The 24,574-nt window shown below is 49.8% G+C and overlaps 7 protein-coding genes across 7 annotated transcripts; 2 read left to right on the top strand and 5 right to left on the bottom strand.

Annotated features, from left to right (window-relative positions):
• Positions 1-65: 65 nt before the first annotated feature.
• On the bottom strand, positions 66-3,007 carry FSST1_010847 (uncharacterized protein; the record flags this gene model as incomplete). Its single annotated transcript, XM_083233920.1, has 5 exons — positions 66-1,939; positions 1,997-2,360; positions 2,415-2,737; positions 2,796-2,905; positions 2,967-3,007. 5 exons carry the CDS (start codon positions 3,005-3,007, stop codon positions 66-68), a joined length of 2,712 nt encoding a protein of 903 aa, XP_083080543.1.
• Positions 3,008-3,944: 937 nt separating this feature from the next.
• FSST1_010846 (Rab family GTPase VPS21) lies at positions 3,945-4,767 on the bottom strand (the record flags this gene model as incomplete). The annotated part of the gene is made up of 3 exons (XM_083233919.1): positions 3,945-4,507; positions 4,563-4,626; positions 4,690-4,767. 3 exons carry the CDS (start codon positions 4,765-4,767, stop codon positions 3,945-3,947), a joined length of 705 nt encoding a protein of 234 aa, XP_083080542.1.
• Positions 4,768-5,400: 633 nt separating this feature from the next.
• FSST1_010845 (KRI1-like family C-terminal-domain-containing protein) lies at positions 5,401-7,374 on the top strand (the record flags this gene model as incomplete). The annotated part of the gene is made up of 1 exon (XM_083233918.1): positions 5,401-7,374. The coding sequence occupies one exon, from the start codon at positions 5,401-5,403 to the stop codon at positions 7,372-7,374; it is 1,974 nt and encodes a 657-aa protein (XP_083080541.1).
• A 586-nt stretch (positions 7,375-7,960) lies between these two features.
• FSST1_010844 (transcription factor domain-containing protein) lies at positions 7,961-11,232 on the bottom strand (the record flags this gene model as incomplete). The annotated part of the gene is made up of 2 exons (XM_083233917.1): positions 7,961-10,121; positions 10,169-11,232. The coding sequence occupies 2 exons, from the start codon at positions 11,230-11,232 to the stop codon at positions 7,961-7,963; spliced, it is 3,225 nt and encodes a 1,074-aa protein (XP_083080540.1).
• Positions 11,233-15,471: 4,239 nt separating this feature from the next.
• FSST1_010843 (peptidase family C50-domain-containing protein) lies at positions 15,472-21,813 on the bottom strand (the record flags this gene model as incomplete). Its single annotated transcript, XM_083233916.1, has 2 exons — positions 15,472-18,625; positions 18,683-21,813. 2 exons carry the CDS (start codon positions 21,811-21,813, stop codon positions 15,472-15,474), a joined length of 6,285 nt encoding a protein of 2,094 aa, XP_083080539.1.
• Positions 21,814-22,143: 330 nt separating this feature from the next.
• Positions 22,144-22,798, top strand: FSST1_010842 (DUF5321 domain-containing protein; the record flags this gene model as incomplete). Its single annotated transcript, XM_083233915.1, has 2 exons — positions 22,144-22,567; positions 22,620-22,798. 2 exons carry the CDS (start codon positions 22,144-22,146, stop codon positions 22,796-22,798), a joined length of 603 nt encoding a protein of 200 aa, XP_083080538.1.
• A 51-nt stretch (positions 22,799-22,849) lies between these two features.
• On the bottom strand, positions 22,850-24,052 carry FSST1_010841 (DHS-like NAD/FAD-binding domain-containing protein; the record flags this gene model as incomplete). Its single annotated transcript, XM_083233913.1, has 1 exon — positions 22,850-24,052. The coding sequence occupies one exon, from the start codon at positions 24,050-24,052 to the stop codon at positions 22,850-22,852; it is 1,203 nt and encodes a 400-aa protein (XP_083080537.1).
• Positions 24,053-24,574: the final 522 nt, after the last annotated feature.

The following is a 24,574-nucleotide window of genomic DNA, read 5'->3' as shown; positions in this document are numbered from 1 at the left end:
AAGAACAGAACGCGCCTTCATCTTCTCCGTACTTTGGTGGGTTTCCTCAAGGAACGCTTGGGTTTCTAACTCCATCGATCGCCTTCTCTCTCTGCCTCGAGCCTTCGCATTCTCTCCTCCTCATCGCCGCCGTTGATGACCTCACTTCGACGAGCTGACGTTGAGGATCCGGTCCGGCGTCCTTTGCGTGAGCCCGCATCACCGCCATCGTCACCACGGTTCCGCTTCCAACCTGTCATGCCTGCGATGCGTTGCGCTTCTTTGAGCAGACGTTCGCGATCACGAGCTTCACGTTCGAGAGTGTGAGGATCCTTGCCTGAACTTTCGGCTCGACTCACAGAGTTGGTCTTCGCGTCGTTATTGCGAGGGCCAGAGGGAGGCTTGGGATCTTTGTCGTTGGAAGCAGTCCCAGCGTCGGTCGATTGATGCCTGCTGCTGTATTTTGAGTCGCGATCTCTGTCACGGTCCCGATGACTCTCACGATCTCTGTCCTTTTCCCGGTCTCGGTCGCGATCACGTCGGTCCCTATCCCGATGTCGATCTTTGCGGTCCTTGCGGTCTTTGTCGCTGCGATCTCTGTCCTTGTCCCGACGTCGCTCGCGATCATAGTCCCTATCTCGATGCGAGGAGCGATGTCCAGATTTCTTACGATCATCACTACGATGGTCATCTTTGTCCTTTTCTCGATCCTTCCGCTTGTCAGAGTCTCTATCACGGCGGCTGCGGTGGCTGGATCGTTTGGACTCTGCTGGCGATGTAGAACGGTTTCGATCAGCATATCTGTCGTCCCTATCCTTGTCCTTATCCTTGGAACGGGAGGACTCTTCGTCATCGTGGTGATGGCGTCGGCTTCGATGCTTCTTGCGCCGGGAATCGTCATCGTAGCCATCATCCTCGACGGACTCCGAGCGGTAACGTCTACGTCGACGAGAGCTTTTATGCCCTCTGCTCCGACTACGACTCCTGCTGACGGTACGAGATGCAGATCCCGTATGGTTTTGATTTTGGCCGTGGTCATCACGTTCTCTATCGTGCTTGTCATGATCGTGAGTCTGATCTTTGCTATGCTCACGTTGAGACTCTCGGTCCTTATCTTTCTCGCGAGCATCAGTACCAGCACCGCTCGGGGCTAAAGAGTTACTCCTGGATCGACCTCGTTCGGCTGGGCTGTCTCTTGCTGAAGGGGTCGACTTGCCGAGCGGAACTTCACTTCCAACCTGGTAACCACGAGCTCGAAGATGATGAAGACTTGTGTTAGGGAGACCTTGCCTCATAGCCTTGGGGCCAGTTGGCGCATTCAGCGGAACATCTGGAACCGGAACTGGACGAACAGCAGAAGTACCAGGTCCCATGTCAGGTGTCATGGAGGAAAGATCGCCAGAAACCTCATTTCCTGTGGCCTCACTGGATCCATCGGCTTGTCCTGTATTCGAAGTCCTCGTCTCATCAGCTCCTTCAGTGCCGTCCTTTTGAATTGGCTGACCATTCTCATCGACTTGCTGGCCATCCGCATCAATGCTGTTCTGGCCATTCTGACCGGACCCGTGCTGAGGGAACTGAGCTTGGTCCTGGTAGTGGGCGTTGCCTCCGAATTGGTAGCCTCCACGGCCGTAACCTCCATAGTAACCACGGCCACGGCCTCGACCACGTCCGAAATTGTTGCGACGATAGTCATTGAATTGACCATAATTACCTTGATTGTATCCTGTCTGGAATCCTGAGTTAAAGCCCCCAAAATCACCTGTTGCCATGCCAGGACCATTTTGATTGTAATTATTCTGGTCGAAATTCCACGACTGAGAACCGTTCCAGTTATTATTGGAGCCTTGGCCAAATCCACCCCCAAAGCCACCCATGCCGTTCATGCCCATGCCTTGAAAGCCTCCGTTCATGTACATGTTCTGCATCGTCATCGGATCCATGCCCATGCCCGGCATACCTTGTATAGAATTAGCATCATTTTCATTTGGCCAGTTGGCTTGATATTATGACTTACCCATCATGGGGAAGCTGCCGAAAGAGTTCGGCGCCATACCGTTTTGCATAGCCATCATCATCTGCATCTGGTTGAAATCACCAGAGCCAGAGAAGCTGCCATTAGGGAAGTTGCCGTTTGTGGATTCGGACTCGGGCTTCTCTTGACCTTCCTCATCCTCGCCCTCTCCTCCTTGTTGGTTCTCATCGCCTTCGCCTTCGCCGTTCGGTTCTCCGGTAACATCCTGCTTTGTTAGAGTCTGCTCGTCGGGGTTTTCAACGCCGACCTCCTCTACACTGCCTTCAGCAGGAACATTTTGAATGTCGCCTGCTTCGTCATGCCCAGGAGCCTCAGTGGTAGGGGTGTCGTCATGAGAGCTGATGTCCTTCGAGTTGTTAGATGTAGAACCATAAAGACATGATCAATGATTTAGATGTACCTGGTTGGCGGGTTGGGCAGGAGTACTCTCAACGTTTTCGGCCCTGTCAATTTGATTTGATGGCGCGTCTACTCCCGAATTATGTTCTGGAGCTGTCTCGACCGCAGGCGTTTCCGTATCTGGAAGATTCTGTTTCGGTGCTTCGACAGGTGTTGCGGGCTCTGAATTTTTGTCTTCCTTCGGCCGACTCGCTTCTCGCTTCTTTTCCGCAGTGCGCAAGAATACTCTTATGGTAGTTCGCAGTGATTTATTGGGGTTGCAGTCTTCAGCGGACAAGGGCGAGTGTTCGCAAACAGGGCACGATGCGGGTAGATTGGACTGGCCTTGTCGCAGTTAGTAACATTCTTTCGTTGAAAAGCTTTCGAGAGGCAGATCGCGTACATGATTCACAGATTGCCTGCTCGCAGCAGGGAAGACGGTAAGCGTTGACCGCGAGTTTACTACAGATCGCGCATCGCAGCTTGATGGGAATCTCGTCGGGGGCAAGAGAGCTGGAAAAAGGAAGTTGTTAGCTTGGCTGCTGGCGCGACCGATCAGGTTCCTGTAACATACCGAATAAGCTCCGCCTGAGCTTCTGTGATTGTTGACGCCATTGCGAAATCTTGGTAACAGCCCCAAAGCTGAGGGCAAAGCCTAAGACAGCCAAGGAAGCGTCATGGGAAGGTTGTGCGCGGGAAGAAAAGAAGAGACGGAGGTTGAGGAGGAAGATGTACGTAGCAGGGCCGATCTTTTTTGGTGGTGCCTGGTGCAACAGAGACACAGTGAGTCTGCTTTTAATCGGCGACACGTGAGCGCGAAAAGGAATTAGTTAATTAAAGAATTGAAGAAGTAATAAAGTATTGATGCAGGCGCTGTTCATTCAAACCAAACTTGAAAAAGTATAAGGAAGAAAGAATTGAGTATAATAAAGAAAAAGCCAAGTCCGTTTGCTTCACTTTGCTTCTGACGCAAAGACTAACAGCAACCCACTGGCTAACAGGGCAGTGATGAGGTTCAAATTCGCGAGAAAAAAGAGTGGGCCTAGAGTGAAAGCCTCAAAGCATCTTTTGCTTGTTCCATCCAATAATCGATAAAAAATCATGAAATGTCACGTGGCGTATAGACGCGATCGCATGGCGTATTGTTGAAGCATCTCATGAAGCCTGGGGCTTTTCACTTTAATAGCAGGCACATTAGGTACTAATATATAACATTGATTGCTAGGTACCTAGGTAGCTACACATGTCACCTAATCACTTACGCAGCTGTCTCTCTCATCCAACTGCATGTGCACATCTTCACGAGTAGTCAAACAGTGTTGTAATCATAAGAGCTAGAAACGTGACCACCAAGTGTCCATTCGAGCCGCATCAAAACATTGCTAGGTGCTAACAAGAAAAACACAAAATCAACTCCCAGATGCTCTCTCCAGCATCATTCCCAAGCAAGTGACTCGCAGGAAAAGGGCAGAATTACGTACAATACGAAAAGGATTCGTCATCTGTACCTCCCGCTTCATCCTCTGACCAACAGTTCTCCATTCAAATTTGTCTAGCAAGCGCAACTATCCTTGGCGCCGGCGTCCTTAGGGCCTCCAAGATTCACTCTTTGCTCCTCGCTTCCCCGGCTGGCAGCATTTGATGCACCAGCTCCCCTCGCGCTCTTCAACGACGTCTCGGGTATAGCGTTTGCGATGGCAGTGAATACCTCGGTAACATTATGTCCACTCTTGGCACTGGTCTCGAAGAACAGTAAGCTCTCCTCCTCCGCATATGCCTGAGCCTCTTCCGTGGGAACTTTGCGGGCATCGCCAGAGTCGTCGCCCTCCTCTCCATCCGCACCTGAGGCGCTGGATGAGTCGCCTGTAAGATCCAGCTTGTTACCTACCAGTGCGATGACGATACCTGGAGAAGCTTGTCGTTGCAGCTCAGCAACCCAGTGCTTGGCTTTGATGAGTGATGTGGGTTTGGTGAGATCGTAGACGACGAGGGCGGCCTGGGCGTTTCGATAATACATAGGAGCCAGTGAGGCAAAACGTTCTTGACCAGCAGTATCCCAGATCTCAAATTTGATGGTCCTTGTTGGGAGATTGCATTTCTGAGTCAAGAAGGCAGCTGTTGATGCACTCGTTAGTGGTGGCATACAGGGAGGTTAAAAGAAAATACATACCACCAATAGTGGGCTCCTTATTTTCTTGGAAGTCATTGTTAACGAAGCGCAATACGAGAGATGACTACCGCCGCTCAATTAGTATGTTGATGAGTCGTTTCGCAACAAGTGATCGCAACTATCGTACCTTTCCGACAGCAGCTTCACCAAGAAGCACCAGCTTGACGCTACTGCTTGGCTTGGGGGCGTTGGTAGAATCGGCCATTGTCGCGGGATCGCTCGGAGATGAGTTAAGATGGATTGGATTGTCAAGGCCTAGATAGACAGGTAGGATAGCAATGTCGTCTTCGGAGACGGACACGTAACGTAGAAGTGAGATCTCTAACAGGCAGGAGAGATGTTGATGGCTGAGTAGATAGGCTTGTTGAAAGTTGCCTGGAGTGGAGGAGATAAAGACGCGACGTCAGTGAAGTAAGTAGAGTTACAGTACAGTTGAGGTGAAGTCGGTAGCGGTAGCGGCGGGTTCCATCCAGGCGGTTTCTTAGGCATTTTCAGCGGCGTTGGTTGGCTAGCTTCCCTGATGACGAAGCCACATGCAGCTGCCACTACAGCGACCAAGACCCATCTGTTGCTAAGAAAAAAGCGGCCCCTTATTGGCAGACTACCGGAAAACTGGTTATCTCGGCTCAATATTTGACCGCTTTCCGGCTCCCCGCCAAATTTTCGAACTGGCAGAAAAAAAAAGTTCAGGAAAGTGTAGGAAGCTCTCATTGGGTCTCGGTCTTGTTGATGAAAATAACCATCACTTAATACTGTCTCTTTTTCCAGGGTACCCTTTCACTGCGCGACAAAACACCCATCTACTTAGCCAATCGCCCTTGAGGCTTTCGAAAACATCATGGCAAAAGCCACAGAAGAACCCAAAAACTCCAAGCGCAACCTCCTCGACGATACCGACTCCGAATCCGAAGATGGAGGGGCCGCTATTGCTGCGTCAGACTTCAAGGTGAACGAAGATTTTGCGCGTCGTTTCGAGCACAACAAGAAGAGAGAGGAACGGCAAAGATTGGAGGAGAAGTTCAAGAAGACTGGAAAGCAGCCCGAAAGCGACGATGGCGAGTCTTCCTCGTCCGACGAAGAGGAAGATGAGGATGGTTTCCTCGCTACAGAGGATCTCGACGCCCAAATCTCTGCTACTCTCCAAGCCATCCGAAACAAGGACCCAAAAGTCTATGACAAGGAGGTCACATTTTATCAGCCGGATGATCCCTCTGCGACAACTGCCGATAAGGAAAAGAAGGAAAAGCCAGTATACTTGAAGGACTACCACCGAGAAAAGTACATGCGGGGTGATATTGGCGCCGAAGATCAAGATGATGATGGTGATGTTCCCATGTCCTACAACCAAGAACAAGACGTTCTCAAGAAGTCCATCGTGGCTGAGATGCACGCCGCCGCCGAAGACGATTCTGACGAGGAGGATGGTGGCTTCATGAAGAAAAAGGCACCAGCAAAGGTGGACTCAAACGGAGTTCATCCCTCCAGAAAAGCAGCCCTGACTATCACTGAAGTTGACGTTGCCAACGCCGACAAGAACCCTGAGACTTACTTGTCAAATTTCATGAGCGCGCGCGCCTGGGTTCCTCCGGATGGTTCTAACTGGAAAGCATTTGAGTCGGACGACGAAGATGAAGACGACCGCGCCGATGAGTTCGAACAGGCATACAACTTGCGATTTGAGGATCCGGAACGAAGCAATGAATTCCTTCGATCTTATGCTCGAGATGTTGCCGCTGCCAAGTCGGTCAGGCGAGAGGAGAAGACCGGGCGCAAGCGTCAGCGTGAGCTTGAACGTGAGCGCAAGGAAGCGGAGAAGAAGGAGAGACGAGAGGAGAAGGCCCGTCTCAAGAAGCTCAAACTCGATGAAGCTCAGGAGAAGCTGCGCAAGATCAAGCGAACAGCTGGCAACGCAGGCAAGAATCTTACCGATGAGGAGTGGATTCAGTTCCTCGACGAGGCTTGGGAGGACGATAAGTGGGAAGATGAGATGAAGAAGCGATTTGGTGACGATTACTATGCTCAGCAAGATGATGCTATGGCATCAGATCAAGAGGAGGAGGGCGGAAAGAAATCAAAGGTAAAGAAGCCCAAGTGGGATGACGATATCGACATCAAGGACATTATCCCAGACTTTGAGGATGAAGAAGAAGAAAAGCCAAAGGTTTCCCTCAGCGACCTTGAGGAGGATCCTGCCGCTGAAGAGAATGAAGAAGACGAAGACGAAGATGGCCGAGCCTCCAAGAAGCGCAAGACGGACCACAAGAAGGCCCGCAAGGAGTCTCAGAAGCAGGCTCGCCAGGAGCGCAGCAAGCTCGAGGCTCTCGTCGAGTCCAAACTCGAACTCTCCAACCATACTCTTCTTAAGAAGCCCACACACGCTCCTTTCCGCTACCGCGAAACTTCTCCCCAGTCATTTGGTATGACTGCTCGGGATATCCTCCTCGCTCCCTCTGATGCCGCCCTCAACGATTACGCTGGCCTCAAGAAGTTCGCCACCTTCCGCGACCAAGAGAAGAAGCGCAAAGACAAGAAGCGTCTTGGAAAGAAGGCTCGTCTACGACAATGGCGCCGCGACATCTTTGGCAGAGAGTTCGAGCGCGAGGGTCCCACTTATGGATTCGAGCGGTTGGTCTCTGCCAATGATGATGGTAGCGGCACCATCATTCAGTCCAAGGGCGACAAACAGAAGAAGCAAAAGAAGGACGGCGACCAAGAGGACAACGTGGTTGGTGAAGTGGGCGAGAGAAAGAAGAAGCGAAAGAGGTCCAAGGGCAAGAAAAATGCTTCAGCCGCCGTGGCAGCGGAAGAGTAAGAGTTTTCTTGGGGACATTTTGAGTGAGATACCACTGCGCTAGCATAGTAGTAAAAGACCAGGCGTTCCATGTTGTATATCAAGGTATGGTTTCTTTAAAGAAGGATCAGTTACATCACAAAAAGCACGATCATTTATGTTTAAGTTGGTCTGATGCAAATAAAGCTCGAATTTTTAATCTGAATTATATCATCTCTTGATAAACGAGTGTCAGCTCATATCTGAATGAACATGACGGGTATGATGGTATCTCGAATGCTAAAAACACAAATTCCCTTCCTAATGGTAAGATGACAGACATGCCCAACAATGTTCGCTTCGTGCCTCTTCGCCAATGTCCAACCCAAACTCTAGTGTAGTTCTCCCGAGATAACGCAGAAACAATAAAGACACAAGATACCTAGTAAAACAACCCCTTCCATAACCCGTACCACTCGTGGTTCGTAACGCCAGATCAAACTATATTCTGCTTGCAGTGAATTCCTTTCATCCTAGCCATGGGTCAATATCTTTCAACTTTTATCTTTGGTTGATAAGATCTTTGAGAACATCGTGTCGCACGTGCTAATCTGCCAGACAGTCCTTCCTAAGGACCCTGTTGCTGTAGCCCGCCCATTGCATTTGGCGTTGGCAAACCACTACCTCCTGTGCCAAAGACGCCGGTGAATGGATCGATACCGCCCAAGTTAAAGCCAGGATCCTGGCCCATCTCCGGGGGCTCCATGTTGAATGGCATGAACCAGGCAGATGATGCTTCAGGTCCAGATAGTCCTGCTCCATCGGCCATGCCAGCTCCTGTGCCATTCATGCCTGCTTTGATATTAGAACGCCGGCCTTGCAAGTCTTCCTCTGGTTGAGTACCCGGGGCAACTGCATCCCAGCTCATACCAGTCATCATATCGTGACCGCTGCCCAGACCGGTACCAACATCCACCGAATATCCACCAAAAACAAGTTGACGATCGAGAGGGTCAATGTTGCCATTTGAGCCCGAGCCAAAGTTCATAGCCAGTAATTCGGGCGGGAAGAAGGTCGGTGTGTGCCCGTGATGAGAAAAGGCGGTCATGTTGGCGGGGCTCATAGGTGACATTGCAGTGCTGAAGGCTGAGTTTTGCGGGTTGGACGCAGCGAGGGGGTTGAAGCCGGCCGTACCGATAGTTTGCAGTCCTAGAGCACCCGAAAATCGGCGTTCTTGGCCTCCTACAGAGACCGCATCGGTGTCCGAACCCTGCATAGGATCGAGAGACTGACCAGGCTGTACTGACATGCCCGTTTGTTTCTTGTTTCCTTGCTTTCGTTTCGGCGCCGCTGCTCGATTACTGTCCTTGTTCTCGATGCTTTGCGGTGTTGGGAGCGTAGAGAAGTATTCCTCTACTGATTGCAACTCAGGCTTTGCTTCGAGGACGCCGTCTGCCCCTAGATCCTTCCGTTTATGAGTAGCGGGATCCATAAATTCGGAGTCAGAAAGACCGTGTGGATAGCGGTTGAACCAGTCTCCGTATTGAAGGTAAGATGACTGCGTGGCACGTTCGTTGACATTTTCGCCAGCTCTCACGGCATCCAGAGCATTCCGATATTGCGTGCGAACATTTTCCACCATCCAGTGAAACATGCCCCAATACTTCTTCATCTTGTGAAGATATTTGACATTGGTAGTCAAGTTGGCCTCAGCTGTTGGCTTCATAGAGGGATTGCGAGAGATTATACCTAGAATGTGAACGGTTGTCGAGGAGAAGGCACAGTACCCAGCAAACGGGGCAGAGACAAAACATCGCGGTTGCTCAGCCTCTCGAAGGAGCTCCGATATACGATTAGCCGCATTGAATGTCCTCTTACTCGCTTCGGAGAAAAAGTCGTTATGTACGCCCTGTTGCTTTCGTGCGGACATGGCGGCCCGACTTACGAAGAGGATGTTGTGCTGTAGGCAGATATGCATAAAGAGAAATTGACCTGCCGTGTTCTCCGTCTTGTGTACTTCCAGATTCTCGACGGAGTATCGAAGTGACAAAGGCAGACTAGCCTCGAGATTGACAACATCATTGAGATGCTTGATGTACTGAGACTCATCTTCCCACATTGGATTGGGGTCTAGTTCCTGTCCTCCTTGGCTCAAGTAGGTTATGCTTCGTCCCCACAAGGCAATGGCCCGGACCAGATAAGCCGCTACGCCCATGTTCTCTCGTGCATCGGCAAGTTGGCCATCGTTAGGAGACGCGGGGTGAGGTATCTGGCCATCCAACATCTCTGTTGGCGCAGGCATGTCGAACTGGAAGTATTTCTCTTTGACTGGTAGTGGAATCTGGATGGTATCTTCCCGTATAAACATGGGTCGATCTGTCCCGGAGGAATTGAAGCGATCCATGAGGAAGCAAGCCCACATTATTCGGCGTCGTATCTCTCGGTCAATGAAGCTAAGCTGCTTTTTGGCACCGTTGCGGCCCGAAGGATCATACTCTAAATCCTTGTGTAACTGAAGAGCGAATGCCATCCGAATGGCTTGTCCACCCAAAGCCCAGCTGCGGCCGCCTTGACATGTTCCAAATTCGTGCAAGCCCAAAATGAGTAGGCATGTCAAGATGGTGAGGTTTGGCCACTCATATCGTCTCGTGCAAATCTCACGAGCATGGGATGCCCACTCTTCGCCGCGTAAGAACTCGGGCCCAGATGAACTCTCTAGAGGATTCGAAGTAAAACGAGCTGCCACAGCACACACTGTAAGGATTAGAACTGGGGGCAAGGTTCCGTTTCTGTGGAAAATTAGACGGGTTCATTAGATGGCTTGATAAAAACTTACTTGAGCTTTCGCATGTAGCTTGGTTTGTGCAAAAGATGGTAAGATTGGCCATAGACATTGTCGAAGAAAACCTCTGCGAGATGTTCCTGTATCTCTTTAGATGGGAGTGCGTCAGTGCCCTCATGTTGCAGCTTATTCTCTTCAGTTTCCTGTACTTGTAAGCTACTCGGCCTATCGTCGCCGTCAATCTTGGGCTTCGACGGCGCCTTGGCCCACGCCTCCAGATCAGGCCCGAAAGCTTCCTCAGCACCACGCTTTTTAGTTGACTTGTTTGAAGGCACAGTTCCTGGTATGGCTGGCTTGACCACGGCACGAGTGACGGATGATGCGACATCTTGATCCGACTTGGGTATGACCTTGATAATGCGTTCTTCCATACGCTTCAATCGCTTGTCAAGCATGGCCATGTAGTCTGTTCGAGGTGCAGCCTTTCGGGTCGTAACCTTGTAAACGCATGGGATGCGTGAGCGTAAACAGTGCTTACAAGCAGGCTTCTCGCCCGAACACCGGATCTTCTTTCGGCGGCATGCAATGCAAGCGAGCGGGAGGCGTTTTCTTTCTTTACCAGCCTTGGTCTTAAGTTCACTCCATGCAGGTGTGGTGTCGGCTTTATCTTCCTTATGCTTACCGCCCAGATCTGTCCCATCTGCACGAATACGGGAACCCAGGCCAAATTCATCGGCGTTTGAGTCTTCTAGAGCGTTTGATGCAGGAGAGATCCGGCCTTGGCCAGTTTCAGAACCTTCGATGCTCTGGCTCCGGTTACCTGGAGGCAGAGCGCCGAACGGTAGGCCAGCGTGTGGAAGGCCAGACATGGCTTGATGCTGAGGAAACGGAGTGGGAGATTGAGATGCGTGTGCGTGATCGGCAAGAGAAACAAGAGAAGACTGGTCGGGAAGACCGTGGCACGCATAGGAAAAATCGTCGAAGTGTGAGGTATCCATCAAGGCGCCGTGAGAGGGAGAAGGTGTAGGGTGCAATCCAGGAACGTCGCGATAGAGTTGGGGGGCGGAATCGAAGGATGACGGGGCATGTTGAGGTTTCAAAACGGCACGACCGGACATGACTCTGCCAGACAGATACAGAGTTGCGACGCGGACGCTTCCGAGGCCGAGAATTCGGCGATGGGAAACAAATCTATCGGACCGTGGTGATGGTAGCAGTGCGGAACGTCTGGTACGATATGTTGCGAAGGTAGTCCAACTGGGTAAAACAGATGATTTAATAAGTACAGCTGTTGTGCTGCTCAAAACGTTGCTGCTGCAGCGCAGGAGCGTTGAATTGAGGTGACCCGAAGCCGTCCGGGGAGTTTATGGAGAAAAGTAACGGGTACGTATGTTGTCAGTGGCTCCCCGCACTGGAGCTGGGGACAGGCAGTCTGCGCCCCGACTGGGGCGAAGGAGTTGTTGGCGGAAAATGGAGAGTTTGGAACCGTCGCGGAGGCTGAAGTGTAGACTACAAGGACGAATGATCGCTCGCCTACTCGGGTAGTTGGGGATTGAACGGTCGTTGTTATCCGCGAAGGAGGGATGCGAGAAGGAGAACCGGACCTGGGTTTTGAAGAGTCAACGGGGTGGAAAAGGATTGAGTCGTGGAAGCGGAAGCTGGGGGTCCAACGTCCAGGAGGGTGGGACCGTTTACCTTTTGTCGTTAAGTAGGGGCCCAGGTTCAGAAGCAGTGAACACGATAGGTTGATTAGGTAGAGGCTGGGCTGGATGTTATAGTGCACGGCCCAGGGGGTGTGACTGTGGGGTAGACTAACTGTAGAGGTATTGAACTCCAAGGGACAATGGCTGTATTGAAATCAAGTCTCTATTGGATTGAATTGGGGCTGTCACATTTTTCGGTCTCATTTCTTCATGTCTCTAGCAAGCATGTCAATGTTTAACTAGTAACGTCAGTCTACTAAGTCAACGTCAAAACCATGTGTACAATGACAATAGTCATGGTGGAGCTGCTGTCCAAAGCACGGTGGACGCGTGCATATCTTAGTATGGAGGGATCCCTACGCACAGCAGTAGACAGTCTCCATCACAACATTCGTGACGTGGTAGTCCTTGTCATGTGTAATAATAGTCAACGATTTGGAGCATACCTCATATTGTACCACCATCGAGGTTAGGTTAGAAGGTCATCAGCCTCCACTCAGGATAAACATGGGTTAAGATAGACGAGTACATCTCCTTGTTTCCTTTACTTCCCTCCTCAGTTCTTCTCAAAGGTAAATTGTTACTACTGGGTATTTAACAACACAGACATATAGCAATAACAGCAATCACCAAAGAAGGAACCTCCGCCCAATGGACTCGAATACCTACTTCAAACGGCACAGCAGGCAGAGCACGGGACGCGGACTATCCCTACAGGGCTAGAGGAGGCTAACGTGCACAGAACTTGCATGTATGGATTCAACTAGTACTAAGAATTCTTTGGGCATATTGTGATGTTCATATGAACGTGCAATCTTCTTGAATACGACTGGAGGAGAAACGAGTCTCTAGCATCTCCTTGCAAGACGAAAAAAGAGGCAAGGCCGCGGCTGTCTCGGCTGGACTATCCACTGTTGAGCTGGTATCCCACCGGAATCCGGATCATCCCAAGCATCGCATCTCATCGCATCGTCATCTTCTTCATTCGTATACTGAAAAGGCTCAGCAACGGCACTCCCCCGTTAGGCTTGGTGTCACACTGTCAAGGTTCACTGAGACAAGGCGCGGCAGGATACAGAAAGGCTAACGCGAGCAGGCCAGGGGACCCTTGAAAAGTGACAGTCCTGCCCAGGACCCCGGACCTTTTTGAGGTAGCGAGGAAAAGCAGGGCGTTGATAGTTACTAGTTACTAACTATATGTACTATGATCCCTCAAGCCTACATACCTGCCTGCCTGGGGAGTGGCTTGACTTCACTAGGCAAACAATCAAGAGGCCGCCTTGGTTTGAAAGAGATCTTGCTGCAGATGTGATTGCATGAAACTAGTCGAGAAATGCCGGACTCTACCAGGGTCTAGTCTTGCGACTACCGTCCAAACTCTTTCTCTGTCTCCCCTGGCTGTCTGCATATATTTTCCTGTGTATCCTTTTAAACAGCTGCTGTCTCCTAATTTAGCCCATGATTTCTCCTTCAAAAACCGATGATACCCATCGGAGAAATAGGTTTCTTCATCCAGCATCACCCATGAAACTGGCGGTGCAATACAGATGATCTGCGGGCTTAGTTCTGCTTTGGAATCACCAATTGAGCAACCCGCGGGATATCTCGTTGTTTATCCTAGCAAGGATAGATGATCCCTGTTCAATTGACGGTAACTTCCGAGTGCGATTGGGATGGAACAACTTAGACTTCACAACCAAAATAACGAGGTGTCATCATGTTACATGCGCCAATGTTGATAAAAGGGGAACTGAACACAAAGCAAAGGCATTGTTAGTGTCATCGTTGTCATTAGTATCTTTGTTCTGCAACATAGTCTATGTATGCACGGTGGTATTTAATATCATGGGCAAATTGGAATATGCTGCTTGGTTCATAGCTCCCAAAACAAGTGAGGCGTCTCTTGTCTTCTCTTGTCGTCTTTTCCTTTCCAGCTTTAACCGCCAGCATGCATCTTGAAATAGCACATCACACATCTCAATACCTTGACCGTTACAAGTGAAAAACTAAAAACTGCGAGACAAATAACGGTTCCCTCCTCCTTTTCTGCACAGACACTTGAATACATGGATCCCTTGCTGAGCCAAAAGTTCCTCACACACTCTACTATGTATGTATGATGGATAATGGATCTCCTACGTTAGGGCTGGATGGAGTAGAGTTACCTTCCTCTGTCTTTCTGGGCTTATCACGATGTCGTTAGGAGACATGATCGCCAAATAATCAGTTACGCATGGGTATCGTACTGTAACATCGAATTGACGATCCGGTCTCGAACCTCACCACCACCATGTCTCATTTTATTTTCACACACCTACATGCATATCCCTTCCAATCCATGATCAATGACATACAGGCCATAGTACGCAAAGCCACATGCATACGTTTCCTCAACGTCTTCCCAGGCAAGGCACTAAAATGACCACTTGGTACCGGTCCGATATCGTCGTGACTTTTTCTTGTTCCATCAATCATTCTGCCCTTTTCTCTACGACTTGACGGGCGTAACAATAACATGGTCCGCCCGCAGCACTGCCATGTTACCTGTGCCATTCTGCTTGTGTGTTTGTGCCGCACTGCATTTTGTTGATCAGGAGGAGAGGAGACAGGGACATGTAGTGTAGTTCGTGCAATAGTTCTTGGTATAAGCCAAAACGGAGAAAACAGCATCAGGTTTAGGTACACTAGGCTGTGTATGAATGTGGGATAAGTGGGATAATAACCACGCGTGGGGTTTCTCTTTTGTGGTATTATGAACGACACAAATATCAAGGAAATTAGGTCATTATCTCAGACGCGTGCTCCTTGCACATCAGCTCGCCTAAGCCCTACAAGGTGATTATTTAGATTGGCACGTTCCATGAAAGTTACCAGCTGGAAATTTAACTATAGCGCTCCTAAAAAGGATAATATAAGCTATGCCTACTCTGATGACTGTGCCTCAGCTTAACGTTCAAGTTGGGCTGAGCACTGAGTTTTGTCACCAAACGGTATCTAGGTTACCCTATGCTGCCCTCCACCAAGACAATTTGAATCAAACTCGAGTCTCAGTGTGGCCATGAATGTCTCTCCTACACTCCTTCTGGAAGGTGTCGTAGCATTCCTGTGGTAAGTAAGTAGCCCAGCGTCAAACTGGCAACTTGATGGACCAACCACGATCTGCTGTCACTTACACGGTCAGACTTGTACATGTATTACAAGTCTGAACCTCGGTCCGTTTCAACTGGTCCGATCTTGACTGCAGCAATCAAACTGTTGTCGATGTTTTACTGCATAAAACGCAGATTATATCTCCCGGTTGTGGCCAAACAGTTCTACCGAATGATCAATCACCATTGGAAAACAGTGAATGTTTGGATCTTGAGCTACAGCTGTAGAATGAGAGAATAGTACTAATGCGTGGCTGCTCAGAATAGACCGTTAGAAACGATAGCAAGGCCAGTCAGGCCCTTGCTTACAAGCATAATTTTTACTATTGATGATCACAATTCTTTCATTAACCTTAAATAGAGCCAAGACTCCAATAATCCAAACACCTGAAAATGCTATAATACGCCATGCTATGCTGCGCCCCCAGTCCTTGTAGTCTATCAGACAGAGATTCCCCTTAAACGAACTTTGATGACCAACCAACGCTAAACTCTCCGCCCCTATTTACTCGTCACCTTTGTGCTTGATGTACACAGGAATTCCATAGAGTACCACCGCGGCGGCGTTGAGATACTTGAATCTGCACGCCTCCCTGGACCGTGCAACGGCCTCGGCTAGTGACACGTTACGTGTTACCTGCCCATCTTCTTCCGATTCACTCTCCATGGTCTCGTCCTGGCCCGAGGCCCGACTCTTGCCCTTGGCTCGCTTATCCTCCTTGAACGTGCCCTTGGGAAACAACCCCCATTCCTCAAACGATCGGCCCGCGAACCGATCAATGTCCCTATCCGTCACGTCCCATAGTGTGCCCACAACCGCCGGGCATCCTGCCATCATGTAGTTCCACACTGGACCGTAGTTCTCAAACTCTCCAGCTTCCGTCAGTGATGCTGAACTGCAACCCATTAAGAATGTTGCTGGCTTGCACTTTTCGAGACGACGAATTGTGCGTGCTCGAATATACTGCGCCCCGCTACCGTGGCCAAAGTAAAGGAGAATTTGAGAGTCCGACAACGCCTTTTCGAATTCGGCCTCTTGAGGAGCACGGTTGACGATACCATCCCAATTTTTGAGACCCTTCATAATTGGCTGGAAAGTAGATTGTGTGTTAACCAAATCTGTCGAGGGGTTCAGGATGTACGTTCCTCGCTCTGCAGAGACATAGTGACCTGCAGGCGCATCTTCAGAACCATCATCGTTTGCAAATGGCTGTGATTCTGTGATGAGCTGCCTCAAGCAAGCGAGAGAAGGAACACGTGAAACCGCGAGGCTTTCCATGCATGGCATCGACTCCCAAGGGAAAGCATGGAGCGCCTTGTCTAACACCAAAACAGTATGTGCGTCTTCTGCTCGTTCTGATCCTTTCTTAACAGCATTGTAGTAACCGCGCAGTGCATCATACGTCTCGACCACCATTGCATCAAAATCAATTTCGTCGTACGCGTTGCGTTCGCCGTGGAACTGAAGAATATCGACGACAAAGTAGAGCAGATCGTTGAGTGCCTCATCGTAGTCACTGTCCGGATCAGTGGGATCCCCAAGCCCGATGAACAGATCGAGGACTCGAGGGTCGAGGGACACCTTGGATGTCTTTGTTGGCTTCTTGCCTCGGCCCTGCTTTCGTGAAGGCAAATTGCTATCGAGGATCTGGTCAAAGCTCTTTTGAAAGCGAGCAAGGAGATCGGGTCGGCGTTCGTGTTGAGAGAAAATTCCCTTGAAACCACCCAGCCAAGTTGTCTCAATTGTGCTTAAGAGATCCTTGAGTCGCCCATCTAATTCTTCTCGCTCAGCCCACCATGCAGCCTTTGCACCCTTGACACTGAAGTCGCGGCTAGCAGAGTGACTTGTTTCATTGGCAAGCCGGATAATCTCCATCATCTCCTCTTTGCCATGCTCGAAATTGAAGACCTCCGAGTCAGCATCTCGGGAATTGGCACGCTCGAGTGGGAGTCGAAGAATGAAAGGACTGTGGCCCGCTTGGAATTTGGTAATGCACAAATCGTGATGGTTATCGCTTAAGGAGACAGAGATCACACTCCAGTTGTGAGGTACCAAGTCAATATAGTCCTCTTGGAATTTGGCCATCTCAGTTGTGAGTGCGAGGCTGTCACGTCTGGAAGTTTGAATAGACCCCGAACCATCTGTTTCAGTGCCTTCTTTGTTCTGGAGTGTACTTTGCTCACGCCTCCAAGTGACATTGCGAGCTAAATCAACAGAGAAAGTAGCAAAGCCCGAGCCTGCAAGAACCTTGGATTGCGTCGTTGAGGTGGCGGAGAGAAGAATGACCGTATTCTGAAGCAGAGCCGAGATGCGATGGACCATGGTGCTATTAGCAGTCGACAGAGTCGAAGCATGAGCCTCGAGAAGGAGCTCCTGGGCTTGTTTTAATGCTTCAGCGAAGGCAGGAACATTGGCCTCCTTTGAACCTTTTCGTTCAGTGGCTGCTGCGGCTGCGCGTCCCTTGCGAGGAGGCGTCTGACTTATCGAGCGTCTCGCTTTGTCAGAAGCTGCGACTGCTGGAAAAGAAATTGTTGAATCCTGGACAACAGAGAAGACGGGATCATGAATCATCTGCTCTGTGCTGTGACCGATAAGAGAAATTGCAGTCACTACTTGTTCCTGAGACAGAGTGCCGAGTAGTTTTGGCAGTTCTTTAGCAAGCTCCAGAGTTGACAAAGCTGAAGTCCAATCCTTCTGGCTGATGAAGCCCAAAGCTCGCGATAAAATGACCGAGGCCATCAATGAAGCCTGGTACGCGTCCTTTGGCAACTTGGACACTTCCAAAGGAGACGGCTGACTCTTGGCTGTTGCTTGTCGCTTTCGAGTCTTTGGCGCAGGAGCAGGAGCAACAGGAGCGGCTTTGGCTCGGGTTGTCCTGGCAGCAGTGCGAGTAGCGCGTGTAGTGGCGGCAGCTCGTGCTTTAGCAGCAACGGGAGCTGTTTTCTGAGCCTCGTTCTGGATGCTCAGTACCTTACCATGATCTCCGAGACGCTGGGCAGTATCCTCTGCAAGCTGAAGGAGTTGGAGAGCCTTGTCTTCATCGCCCGTATCACGAAATAACCCACCCAGTTGGCAGGCAACCCGAACCCGAGACGCCGAGATATCTTGTGGCAATTCCTGGAAAGCCTCGTTTCCAAAATCAAGAGCCTTTGTCAGCTTTCCAGCGCGGTGGTAAACAGAACCGATCCAGGCCAGGACTTGTGCCCGGTATAGTGGCGAGCCCGTGCTCTCTGCGATCTTTTGGGCAGATTCCGCATAGTAAACGGTCTCTTGATACATGCCAAGGTGAGCGTATACGGAGGAGACGTGCAAAAGACCTCGCAGAAGAGGAAATGCGAGTGCCCAGAATCGTGGCCCGATCACTTGGCCGAGCTTAGCACCATCTTTGACACTATCCAAACTGGCTGTTGAAGCGTCCATAACACTCGTGCTAGCACCTTGAGACACAGACGCTTCTATCTTGGACCAGTCATGAGACAGGACCCGGACACTCGATTTAACGCTGATCAGAGCTTCCTGAACTTGACCGCGCTTCAGTGCGAGAACCGATTCTAAGAATGAACTCAGAGCAATGGACATGTTGGCTTGAGATCTTGACAGAGCCCATGACGAGGTAGATCCGCTGTAGATTGCCTTGGCAGCTGCCAATGAGGAATTCCTAAGCACAGTTAGAATGAACACTTGTAATGATGCTTTGACATAAATGATCACTCACGCTTCTTCAATATCGCCAATACCAGAATAATACTCGGCTTGAGTAAGATAAAATTCGGCGACCAACCCACGAGAGACACCTTCTGCTTGGTCCAACAGCTTCTTCGTCGCATCGAGGGTCTCTTTTGCTTCAGTAAAGTGACCAATGTTGAGATGTTGCGAGGCAAGGAGCGTATGATTAAGAATTACGTTGTTATATGTTGGTTCAGCAAGGATATTGGACAAAGGTGTTGACAGTTCCAAGATCTCGAGTTGCAGACCATGCTCACCTCGCAGACTAGCAAATTGACTGGCAGACTGTAAGTGCAAAACGAGACCATCTGGGTTATCGATCTGTTCGTAGAGCTCACTTCGAGACTTGCAGGATTCGGTCATTAATCTCCAAGAAGCGATGGCGTCTCTCAGTACAAGCATGGGAAGAGGAGCGTCAGTCACAGCCAAAGCCGAAACCGACTTCTTCAGTGTCCTTAGATGAGGGATGTAACGGATAAGAGAGCTGTCCTCGCCGTAGGCCTCATTCTCTAGCTGCTGAATCGGCTCTTCGACCAACTTTGTGATTTGCTCCATCTCACTTTCTTCGCCTATAACTTGAAAAAGTAGTTGGAGTAGGACTCGGAGACGTCGGATCGGAAAGCGTTCTGGCGTATATATCTTCAAAAGAGACTGTACAGACGGGTCATACAATTTGAGCGGCTCTCCTTTGAAAGTGATGTCGCCGACAATCTGCATCAGATGCTCAAGTACTGCAGCTCGCTCATTTTCTTGCAGAAAAAAGGCCCAGTCGTTCCATGACTGATCAAGCTTGGCAATTGAACGTAGGGTTCGAGACAACGTTTCTGCCTTCTCATCGGCGCCCCAAGCGACACTCGGAGGCTGTGAATCGAGGGCAGCCGTGACCTTCACCAAGGCACCCTCTTCAATCATGTTCGTGCAGATTGATCGCAACGTTTTGATTGCCTCTTCGCTTCGGTTTCCAGCCTTACACAGGTCGGCAAAAAGCTCAAGCTTTGTTGTGATCTGGGCCTTTTCCTGCTGTGCCATGGGCCGGTCTTGGATTACCTCGATGGATCGACTTAAGCATTGAAGAATCTCCTTGTTGATTTGTTTGGATTTGCCTAGGTCCTTACGTAGCTGATTGTACCTTGCGAAATAAAGACTTGAGATCTTGACAAAATAGCCGCTGAGCTGTTCCGTTCGTGCTATCGAGGTTGTAGGGTCAAGAACACTGCCAACTAGTTTGTTACAATCCATCAAAACTTCGTCCATTTGCTTCCATGAAGTCAAGTCGTTTTGAATGTCGCCATTGATAACTACCAAAGCGCCATCGATAATCTGGCTAATCGTTTGCATAAGAGTTTCTCGTCGTTGATCGAACTGCAGAAGGGTCTTGGTCGAGGCATCCCTACCAGGAGGAGCTCCTAGCCAGCGGCGGCCAAATCGTGGGAACTTTGTAATAAAGATTTTGAGGTGTTGCATGATAGATCTGACCGTGCTGTTGCTTGACTTTAAGTCTTTCGAGCTGCTCACGAGTAGTCCAACAGCTGATCGTCGGGCAAGCGAAAGACTATCCAACAATTCATTTAGATCGGTAATATTGCCACTCAAACTTCCTTCTAGGCTCTCTGTAACTTCTTGCACAAGGTCCTTTGTCTTGGAATCATATTTGGACTGTTTTAGCGAAGCAGCAAGGAGACGAGCCGAGACCGAGAACACGCGGATAGCTGATTCTTCGTCAGGATTCAATACACCTTTCAGGGTTTGAAACCACTGGCATGCTGCTTCATATTTGCGATCCGTTTGAGCTGCAATTCCTAGAAGCTGATACAACAAAGTCAGGGGAGATTCGGACGAAGTCTTGGCTTGTGACTTCTGGGAACCCATGAGATCCATAAGTTCCTGGAATGATGTAGCGATCAGGTCATATGTTGGTCCATTTGTAGAGGAGTGTCGTCGAGTATATGCGCGCACGCAACGAGAAAATGGTGAGAGTATGTCGTCGTCAATGCTTCCGCGATGGCCAGCCATCTTCCACCACTTAAGCTGGGCTTTAAAGCAGAGTACTTGCAGCTTGAAAGCTGAAGTGGGAGAAGGGCTCAGTCGAATTTCGGCGGCGACTTGGTCCTCCTTGCTAGATACACTCGGCGCGAATGATAGAATTGTCTGGGATAAGGATGCCAGTTGCCGAGCCGCCTTTTGCGATTCCTTCTTGTCTTGAGCTCCTAACCTCTCATACAGTCTGACAGGGGAAGAAACGTGAGATTCCTCAAGAAACGGCAGTGCAGCTTCAATATGGTGGGGCTTTTTGGAATGCGAAATCCATCGTAGCACTTGGAACTGACATCCTGTGACTACAGGGAGCAAGTTATCAGGGATCTTCTCGCCATAGTCCAGTAATTCTGCAATAACTTGAGCTGCAGTTTGCCCCTCGCTTGATGCAGGTTTTGTTGTCTTGCCGACCCCAGCATCCAATCTCCGTTTCAAGATTCTCAGCTCCTTCAGTGCTTGATCCTGGAACCCTAGAGTCAGAAGCTTGCCGATGAATGCTGACATTCCATTCTCGAGTTGAAAGTCTGTTTGTGTGGGTTGAACAGCGCCAATAGTTGATCGGAGGAATGAAAAAGCGGCGCGCGCGCACTCGACAACGGCAAGGCATCCTGTCGATTGTTGTGGTGGTTGTGATGTTGCCTTCGATGCGACGTTCGGTGAAGTAGCGACTCGGTTCAAGGTTCGGGGCTGCAGCGGTGACAAGGGCGCGGATAGGGACCTGCGTAGTGTTCGGGGGCCCGAAGCTTTCTTTAGATCGCTCTGAGAAGCTTGTCGCTTGCTAGGAGTCGTGGGGACTGATGGTTTTGCAGCCTCGTTCAAGGATTTGATGCAAATGTTGATAACTTGCGTCGCGAGAGCAGCACGGTCTTTTGGGGGCAGCTGTTCTGTGTTAGACTTTGCGGTCTGGGCTTTGCCTGGCGCCGCTCTTTTCGTCTTTGAGTTTGTCATTGTCTTTGGTGCTGCTGTTGAGTTGTCGGCGTCCAGTAATAACAACTCTTTGAGGGTCACAACGGTCGCAGTTGTGCATGTCGAGGTGTCTGTCAGGGCCGTCTTGACCGCGTCGGCCTTTGCTTGTAGTGAAGCCATTTTGATATTATGTGTGTAATTTCGTTAACATGCCGTCGTGAAAAAACCAAAAGTTCCTAATATGGAGGTACAATATGTAGGTATGTTGGGAAAACAAAAGGCTTCAATTCTACAATCGGCAATTGTAAATCACTGGTTGATTTAGTCCCTGTTTAGGTATCCGTAGTTTAGTCTAGCCCCGGAATTCGCAAACAGCGGCGGTTGCTTGGGGCAACTATCGGATCTCGGATCGAATGGCCCGTGCTCTCAACTTTTCGGTAGAAGATCTTTGTCATTCTTCGGAATTTGAGCTAACGACATCACTACTATAACAGCTCTTAATCGACCAACATGTCGTTACGAACACTCTCGATTCGGCCAGGCCAGATCCGAGCCACTGCAATTGCATTGAGAGCATCTCATGTATCCAAATTCGGAATTCGATACTCAAGCACAGCCCCTGTAACCATTGCTGATGGCCAATTCTGGCGTTCCCTAATACCGAAGCCTTTGCGAAAGGAAAACCGTCAATTGAAGAAGAAATCGAAAGAATGGAACCCGGCGACATTCTTTATTGTCATATTTCTTCTCATCGGATCAATGTCGATACAGATGATCGCGTTACGAAATTCTTTTGATCGGTACATGCGACAATCAGAGGCCAGGATTACGTCTTTGCGGGAGGTTGTTGAGAAGATTCAGAGGGGAGAAACGGTTGATGTTGAGAAGGCACTCGGCACTGGTGATCCTGGAAAAGAAGCAGATTGGGAAGAAAGTAAGAACACGATTTAAGAGATCACTGGGACCTATCACTAATGAATCTGCAGTGCTCAAGGCCATTGAGCGCGATGAGGCAAATCGCAAGGCGAAACGGGAGAAGGTCGAGCGCACTGAACCTACCACCGTAACTGCGACAGCGACACCAGTTGCCGCGGCGCAGACCACGGAATCTGCTCAAGCTGCACCGGCAAAGCCAAAAAGCGGAAGCTTCAAAAACTTCTTTTAAATGTAAATGGTCCCAACCTCATGGCTGGGCAGTAGTATACAGATCTATGGACTAAGAAAGCATATCCTTGAAGATGCCGGGGTTTGCGATCGAAGCTTGCAGTGAGGCCTTTTCTGGTTCCTCTGCAGGTGCCACATCATTGCGCAGGGCAGACATGAGAGCAGGAAGAAGATCGTCCGTCGATAAAGCGACCCTTACGCCCTGCTCGCCTTGTTGATTGGGGTCCATATCCGCAAAAAACTTATCTTCGCCTCTGATACCGCCCATGCTGATGATGGCGATGGGCATGCCCCGATCCTGAGCTCGCTTGGCGAGTCGCCAAGCAGAATAAGTGGCAAGCGAGGTACCCAGCACGAGTAGCTTTCCGGCATTATCGATGGCTTCTTCGGCTGAGTTCTTGACATGTTTGTCGATGCTCTCGCCAAACATGACAACAGCAGGCTTAAGAATGCCTGCTGTGCTGGGAGGTTTCCAAGCCCCATCTGTGTCGATTTGCACAACATGCTTGTGACCGTCTGAATTGTTTGGTGGGTGGGACAAACATTTTGGACAAGGCGGGTATCTGAAAGTTGTGTAGGGGGCGTCTGGCAGGTCAACATCACCATCGGGGTTAACCTTGAGGCCTTTGAACCGACGTTCGACTGGGTCTTCAGTATCTAGCGCCCCTGACTGGAGGGCTTTCTTGAGTAGCTCAGCCCATCTGGGGTTGAGGCTAGCCAGCTTCTCCTGGAACTCGTTTCGGGAGAATTCGTTCTTACAGGTGGTGCAGACAACAGCCCTTAGATACCCATGTAGCTCTAGAGTTGATAGATTAGGATGAGCCCTTGGGTGAAAAGAGTCAACATTCTGAGTAATAACACTTCGTATTAGACCCAAATCTCCCAAGTCCCTAATGGCATAATGTCCACTGTTGGGTGATGCCTTTTGTAGATTGGACCAGCCTAGAAAGCTACGAGCCCAATACCTCTTCCGAGATTCATGGCTTTTGAGAAATTCGGGATAATAGATGGGACGATATGTTTTGTTGACCTTGTAAGTGCCTTTGACACCTCGATAATCTGCTAGGCCAGAAGCGACTGACAGGCCTGCACCAGTGAGGACAACAGCAGAAGGAGGAAGATGTCTCGGAGACGGAGCAACGAAGAAGCGATGAAGGGCAGCAATGGCACCGGGAAGGGTAGAGGCTGAAGCTGGTGCAATTACTGAGGGCAAGGGGAGGTCCGTGTAAGGGATCCTGAGTAGAGGTTTGCTCATTGGGGCCAGGTTTCTCCCAGAGTCGCAGTTCAAGGATTACTTGATTAGTTAAGACCAAGGCGCAACTGAAGTGCAATCTTCAACAGCTGACGAGATTGTTTCTAATTGCTCGTGGAGGATTGGTCAAGAGCGGATCGTGAGGCGCAAGCTGAGTCTTGACCAGTGACGATGAAGGGTATCCGGGGTCTGAACTGGGGGACCGAAATTACACAAGTCAATGGTGGACAGGTAATTGGAGAAGTGGTTATTACGAGTGGTGAATGGCTTCACAGCACTGCAGGTTTAGTGACAGGGATTGGTTATTCTTAGCCAGAGAGCGCGTCATTGGTTTCAGGGACGTTTCTCAGCCTTGCTATGAACGGGCTAGAGTCTAGAAACGAATCCCTGTGGCTTAGGAGGACCTACGTGGGAAACTACTGAGACTTTGGTCAATTCCTCCCCCACATTCCGTGCCAGACCTAATAATAGAGGGCCACTATGATATTGAGTCAGTTCTAGGTAGTAATAATCCATAGTAATAAT

Source organism: Fusarium sambucinum, chromosome III (genome assembly GCF_050947815.1).
Source record: "Fusarium sambucinum isolate potato_lamoka chromosome III, whole genome shotgun sequence".
NCBI lineage: Eukaryota > Fungi > Ascomycota > Sordariomycetes > Hypocreales > Nectriaceae > Fusarium > Fusarium sambucinum.
The sequence above is the reverse complement of the archived record's forward strand: the minus strand, read 5'-3'. Positions and strand labels throughout refer to the sequence as shown.